This window comes from Salvelinus alpinus, chromosome 18 (assembly GCF_045679555.1).
Source record: "Salvelinus alpinus chromosome 18, SLU_Salpinus.1, whole genome shotgun sequence".
Taxonomy (NCBI): Eukaryota; Metazoa; Chordata; class Actinopteri; order Salmoniformes; family Salmonidae; genus Salvelinus; species Salvelinus alpinus.
This window is the reverse complement of record NC_092103.1, coordinates 20321735-20329036: the sequence shown is the minus strand read 5'-3', so window position 1 is coordinate 20329036 and position 7302 is coordinate 20321735. Positions and strand designations below refer to the sequence as shown.

General features: G+C 43.9%; 1 protein-coding gene across 6 annotated transcripts in view; it reads right to left on the bottom strand.

Annotated features, from left to right (window-relative positions):
• Window positions 1-637: 637 nt before the first annotated feature.
• Window positions 638-7302, bottom strand: part of fam78ab (family with sequence similarity 78 member Ab) — a 21449-nt gene continuing 14784 nt past the window's right edge. For all 6 annotated transcript variants that reach the window (XM_071350606.1, XM_071350602.1, XM_071350603.1 and 3 more), the window contains one exon: window positions 638-4932. In XM_071350606.1, the coding sequence (XP_071206707.1) occupies window positions 4413-4932 (520 nt within the window). In that variant the 3' untranslated portion in view covers window positions 638-4412. The remainder of the gene's footprint in view (window positions 4933-7302) is intronic.

The window sequence follows — 7302 nt, the reverse complement described above, 5'->3', positions numbered from 1 at the left end:
GAACGCCTATGGTCTTCAATAGGGATTTCAATTAATGCACGTAAGCTCCAAAACAAGTCAGCCTTAGTGTAAAAAAAGGTGATAGGAAATGCACCACATCCTTTTTTTCAGTATGACTTTATTTGACGATAAACTGCTTATAAACTGCCTGTAAATATGATTTGTTAACCACATAAATACATGTATATTGATTGTTGTTCGTGATTTGTATATGATTGCAATAAATGGTTTATTTACTGTATTTACTTTTGTTCATAGATGATGTATTCCAAAGTTTACTAATGGTTATTATTAACTATTGATTATGGTTAATAAGCAGTTTGTAAGCAGACCTTCAAATAAAGTGTCACCAACTCTTTTTCCTCATAAAGAAGGGAGAAAGTCTCAGTGTTAAAAGTGTGATTATTCAGACATGGTATCACAGTTGAAAAAAGCTAAGGTGTTGGTGGTGTTTGTGAAGCATCTTGACAAGGTGCTTCTGTAGAAAGAATCCCCATATGTTACAGGATGCATATTTCATTTACATTACATTTAAGTCATTTAGCAGACGCTCTTATCCAGAGCGACTTACCCATCACACTGCTGAGGTGAAAGCCAGGTCTATCCACACGTTAGAAGAAAAGTGACAGGGAACAGATAACATTCGCACATTCTTATTTATTCATGAAAAATACTTTTTCCATTTTCTTTTTTTTTTAACATTGTGCATTTTCACAGTTTAAAATATTTGCCAGTACTGTTCTATGTTCAAGTATCAAGTATCAGTGTCAATGACAAATACAAAAAAAAAATACTGTATTTTTGTTTGTGCTGCAAAATATATTAGATGATTTTTCAGAAGACATATCAAAAACACCCAACATTTGAAATACATTGTAGCCAGTTGTGTATAGTCTGCTACAGTTAGCCATAAGGCTACTCTACTGAAAACCTAGTCAGAGTTGCAGGGAGCGAATGGCAAGATAGACGGACAACTCTTTTGTTTATATGGGGTAAACTAGTAAAGGATAGGAAACAACGATGGGTGATCCTGAGAGTGAGCTTGGGCTTGTTATTTGTAACTAAAAGAGAAACCTATTCTGCTGGTCTATGACGCGTTGGTGGCCTGTAGTTTACATTACTCTTTTACATAAAGATCTATAGAAAAGGTGGGCGCCCTCAGAACTAAGAGCTGTGGGTTTAGGAATGGAAGGCTACTCAGTGGCACAACCCCAGAAGGAGACATGAAGTCCATGAATTTCACTTGTTCAATGATGGAATCGTAATCTCATGAATGTTTACGTAAATGTCAATTTGTCCATTTCTAAAAACAGAACTCAGTTAGAAATGTGTTTTGAGGAAGTAGTTGTACATGATAGACTCATCAGTAGCACATAACAACACTGTCAGAGTGAAGACACAAAGGCAATCGCCTTCCCGTTACCTCCCTCTCTCTAGTGTGTGTTTGTGTTGCTGGGGGCCACGTGCTCTGCTGATAAATGCTGTTAACACTCGGTCCCAGTGTGATGCTGTGATGATCAGATAGCATGCAAAGAGAGACCGCCCCTGCTGTCTTATGACAAGGATGTGCCCTGTGTGAGTGAACAGACGGAGCCATAGTTCAACAACAGCTACAGCTGCGCCAGATCAATGAGAGTATTTAGGTCATGCCGTGACTAAGGACAGCTAGCCAGCTACTGATGTGTCAAGGTGTTTTATACATGGTGACAAGCAAACCCTGCTGGGCTTTCCAATAAACCACTCAGCAGTGTGCAGATTGTGACATCACCCCACCTCCTTGTCACTCTATCACCCATACCCCTGACTACCACCATTACCCCTTCCACCTCAATCCCAACCCCCCACCCCTTCTAACACTGACCTTTGTCCTCTAGCCCCAAGAGGCCCTCATATATTACTATAGCCAGCCTTGGCACAGCACAATGCATCTGAAGGGTGCTCAGTATTTCACAGACAATCTATTAATGACAGCACTTCTCCCCACCAGACCCCTCCTCCTTCCTGGCCCAGATGATTGAGTCCAGAGCAGGCTATCAGTCTCTCTGGTTTCTGAGCCCTGGTTTTTCTTCATTCTATTCAGCTGCTACTGACCGGCTGCTCTGTCTTTTCTCACCAGGTAAAGATGTCAGATAAACTTCAAATTACGGTTGATATTTGGTTGAGATGTCAATAGATTTGAGTTTAATTTGAAATAAACCAAACCACAAAAACCTGTCGACACTATTTGGTTATATCAAGACAGAATCTGTGTATGTCAATGACTTTTGGCAAATTCAATCAGGTAGCCAGGTTGATGCAGTGTGATAACGTTGATAAGGTAGGTTGAAATAACGAGCAAACAATGTTGCCCAGTTGTTGGTGGCATTTGATGGAAATGTTATTCCTCTACCAAGGAAGCTTTGCATCAATAAAATACCACAACATCATAACTAGCATAAACTTAATGAAAAAACAATACCTTCAGTGACAGAAGCAGAAATGCAGTTTTCTTAACCACTTCAAACATCAGTCCCTGTTCCTTTTTTTAGCTCACACTGCTGATGCTGTTGTTCTTGTTGTCGTTGATATTATAAGGAGATAAAAAGCCTGATGCCAAATTCTATCCCCCAGCTATCCCTCTAAACCCCCACCCCCTCCCTCCCTCCTCCATGAGAGATTTCAGCTCTGGGTAAAGCTGCCCTGCCCATAGATTAACGAGTGACTGGGCATCGTCACGTTTATGGAGGTATTTAGCTAGCCGGGGCTCTGTGAGAGGAGAAAAAAAAGCACCACATTTCTGCAGCGGGCAACAACTGGTAGTGGCAACCCCAGAAGTGGGTAATCTATATGCCAGGCTGAGCCTCACATGCCTACTGCTGCAAAGAGGACAGAGGACAGGGTGGAGGGTGGGTGGAGGGATGGATGGATGGAGGAAATAGAGACCAATCAAGGGAAGCAGAGAGGGAAAGATGGATCAGAGAGGAGAAAGTAGGGACAGGGTGAGAGAGGATGAATGGGGATGAACATCAGAAGAGAGAGAGAGTGCGAGGAGAGCAAGGGGGACTACAGAAAGAGAGAGCAGAGATGGAGGGCGGTGCGCTGCAACCACCTCTGCACCATGTGGATTCACACACAGGCACCCTAAAGCCGAGATGATTTATCTCCCATAGCATCGCATGGAGGACCGATTTTTTATTGCCCCTGTTATGAAAGTCATTTCCCCTGGCTGCTGCTTGCTGTAATAACAGTATTGATTAGGTGCTAGCAGGGTTGTCCCCTCCGACATCTGTAGAGAGGAGAGAAGAAAGGCAGAGGGAGGGAGGAGTACAGCAACAGGGCTCTGAGATGGAGGGAGTGGTAATAAAGCAAATGAAAGATAACATGATGAAATACTGTTTTCTTTCTGTAAAGGGATGTTGTTGACAACTCTAAAAGTCAGCTGAATATCAGTCTCAATGGAATTGAATGTTGTCAGAAAACCTTTTCCACAGCCATGCATGATAAGATGACGACCTAACTGACTATTTGAAAGGGTTTGTTTGAATGTCTTTTCTCTTTCGTTCTGTGGTAGAAAAAGGGTTCCAGCAGTTTTAGGACCCAATTTGGTTCCTGATAACCCATTGTCCACAACCCACTGTTCCATTCCTAAACCCACACACACCAGCACCAACAGTCTGGATGGAAGAAGAGAGAGGACAGGTGAAGGAATACTGCATTGCACTTGGTTTAAGGCTAAACATTTGCAGTGGAAAGCGATTTAAACTTAAGGCAGCATGGATTGAATGACTCTCATGTTTAAAAAAGTACTAAAACTACATATGTCACCCCGATACGGTTCGTATTCACATATCACTCATGTGGAGCACAAAATAGCGCTTATTCACAAAAAATGCTCTCTCCCAGCCCATAAATAAAAACTCAACTGGTATACGCAAACTTTGTGCATGTATACATGTATGTACCATGTACATAAATATGAACATAAATACTATATTTTTTTCAACCCACACACACTCCCCATCCCTCCCAACCCCAAACCCCAATCCCAAAAAGCAAAGTTTCTTATTTTAGATTTTTTTTGCAATGACTTTATCTAGCACAGTGAAACCCGACCCCGTTTGAAGGTAGAATGGTTGCAGTTTGTTCACTCCAGTTTTTAAAGTCAGCTCCAGCTCCCACTTATAGGGGACGTCCTCTTTCTCCAAACTGCTCTTGTCCTTGTTTCACTCTCTCTCTCTCCCTCTCTCCCTCTTTTGCTCAGTTCTTACAAAAAAAAGAGGAGAGGAGAGAAACAGAGAGGCAAATAGAGGCAAGGAGCTTGAGGCAAGGAGAAAAGGAGAAAAAATAAAAGTAGGTAAAGAGAGAGAAAATGAAAAGTGAGAGTAGGTAGAGGAGTGGGAGAAGAGGAGGAGTGTTTAACCCCCCAAGTTCATTCAATATTTGGGCGGGATGACCACGATGGGGTCCCCGGTCTTTGGCCGCCACATGAGCACTTGAGCGTCATTGGCGTTGGGCTTGACCATGGCATTGGGGGGGATGGGCTCGTTCTTGCCCAGGACGTGGGGCTGCTCCTGGGCCACAGGCTCACGCAGCGTGGCCCTCTGGCCCAGAGGCTTGTCCGGGTCCACCTCCACGTGGAGCTGCATCCTCCAGCGGATGGTCTGCAGCACCAGGGTCTCGGACTGATTGATGGCCACCAGCCAGGTGGTGAAGCTCTGGTCGCGGCGGATGCTGCTGAGCTGCGGCAGGTTGCTATCGCTCACAGGCACACCCCATGTAACGCTGGGGTAGAAGTTGTCATTCATGCTGACCGTGAACTTGGTGGCCTTCTTGGTGGGACCCACGATGGTGCACGTCTCCGTGGTGTTGCCATACCACGGGTAGTTGACGCCGTCCGAGTCGCTGATGGCCTGGATCTTGCCATCCCGTAGGTCAGGGAGTTCCCAGCTCGACCTGGACGTGGAAAAGCAGGCAGTGAGATTTAACCCGGAAGGGAAAACAGAGTGAAGCTTAAAGGGATAGTTCACGCCAAAATCAAAGATGATGCCAATCACTCCCATTCATATGGGAATAAGTATCCTAATATATAGCTAAATCTACACAACAGGTGATGTGAACTGTCAACCCAACACAATTTTAGACCACTTTTATGGTGTGAAAACAGGAAGAAATTGTTGATTTGGGTGAACAAATCCTTTAACGTGGAAGTGGAAACAAAAGGGTGAGACTTGTTTTACAAGTGAGAATCTCTCTGCATGTTGCTAGTGCTTTCCTGCCTAGAATCGTTTGAGAGAGATATCAATCGTAATAGGCTCCTACCCACTGTTAAATAAAGGCTGGAGCATAAGAAGAGTGGAGGAGACTATCTATGTCCATGAGAGGCTCAAACAGACTCACTGTGTGGGTTTGCTCTACAAACATCAGCTCAGTAGCTATTGCGATTCAGGTCAGGGCAGCACAATCACAGCACACCACAGGTTCCCATTGTTAAGAGCCTCCCGTCTGTCTAACCTGTGTAGTAAGTCACTATAGGTGCATCTCAATAGTCTTACGTGGCTTTCTTTTCTCATTTCCTTTACCACCTCTGCACTGACCACTGATCTGTCAACACAGGATAGGTGAAAGCAATATATCCAAAGCCTATCAGGATTGCTTTACCTCATCCACTATTATTTCAGATCTGAGTGAATTAAGCGAAGGAAACTATGAAAGGAGGCCACTTTGGAGTATTGAGACGTAGTGGGTGACAATGTGGGTGACAGAAAAACACTCCGGACCGTCCGCCTATCGATTCCCCCTCGGCAGGAAGAAGTTTAGGAATCAGCAGAACTGCTACAGATAACAGTGATCACCAGACACATGACAGGCCTGCATGGCCATTTATTCACAAAGGAGCTAGATGATGATCTCTAGAATAATAATAATAGTAAAAGGTAAGCCCCAGTCTGTGTGTTGGAGGGGGAGGTTAAAGTGTGTGTGTTTCAGTTGAAAGTTTTATTAGTTGTGTACAGTATACACATGGTATACACTGTTTTTTAAATTATTTTTTATTTATTTACCCTTTATTTAACCAGGTAGGCTAGTTGAGAACATGTTCTCATTTATAACTGCGACCTGGCCAAGATAAAGCAAAGCAGTGCGACACAAACAACAACACAGAGTTACACATGGAGTAAACAAGCATACAGTCAATAACACAATAGGAAAAAAAGAAAGTCTATATACAGTGTGTGCAAATGGCGTGAGGAGGTAAGGCAATAAATAGGCCATAGAATCGAAGTAATTACAGTTTTGCAAATTAACACTGGAGTGATAGATGAGCAGATGATGATGTGCAAGTAGAAATACTGGTGTGCAAAAGGGCAGAAAAGTAAATAAAAACAATATGGGGATGAGGTAGGTAGATTGGGTGGGCTATTTACAGATGGGCTATGTACAGCTGCAGCGATCGGTTAGCTGCTCAGATAGCTGATGTTTAAAGTTAGTGAGGGAAATATAAGTCTCCAGCTTCAGCGTTTTTGCAATTCATTCCAGTCATTGGAAGCAGAGAACTGGAAGGAAAGGCGGCCAAAGGAGGTGTTGGCTTTGGGGATGACCAGTGAGATATACCTGTTGGAGCGCGTGCTACGGGTGGGTGTTGTTATCGTGACCAGTGAGCTGAGATAAGGCGGAGCTTTACCTAGCATAGACTTATAGATGTCCTGGAGCCAGTGGGTCTGGCGACGAATATGTAGCGAGGGCCAGCTGACTAGAGCATACAGGTCACAGTGGTGGGTGGTATAAGGGGCTTTGGTGGCAAAACGGATGGCACTGTGATAGACTGCATCCAGTTTGCTGAGTAGAGTATTGGAAGCTATTTTGTAAATGACATCGCCGAAGTCGAGGATCGGTAGGATAGTCAGTTTTACGAGGGTATGTTTGGCGGCGTGAGTGAAGGAGGCTTTGTTGCGAAATAGGAAGCCGATTCTAGATTTAATTTTGGATTGGAGATGTTTAATATGAGTCTGGAAGGAGAGTTTACAGTCTAGCTAGACACCTAGGTATTTGTAGTTGTCCACATATTCTAAGTCAGAATCGTCCAGAGTAGTGATAGTCGGGCGGGCGGGTGTGGGCAGCGAATGGTTTTACTAGCGTTTAAAGAGCAGTTGGAGGCCACGGAAGGAGAGTTGTATGGCATTGAAGCTCGTTTGGAGGTTATTTAACACAGTGTCCAAAGAAGGGCCAGATGTATACAGAATGGTGTCGTCTGCATAGAGGTGGATCAGGGAATCACCCCCAGCAAGAGCGACATCGTTGATATATACAGAGAAAAGAGTCGGCCCG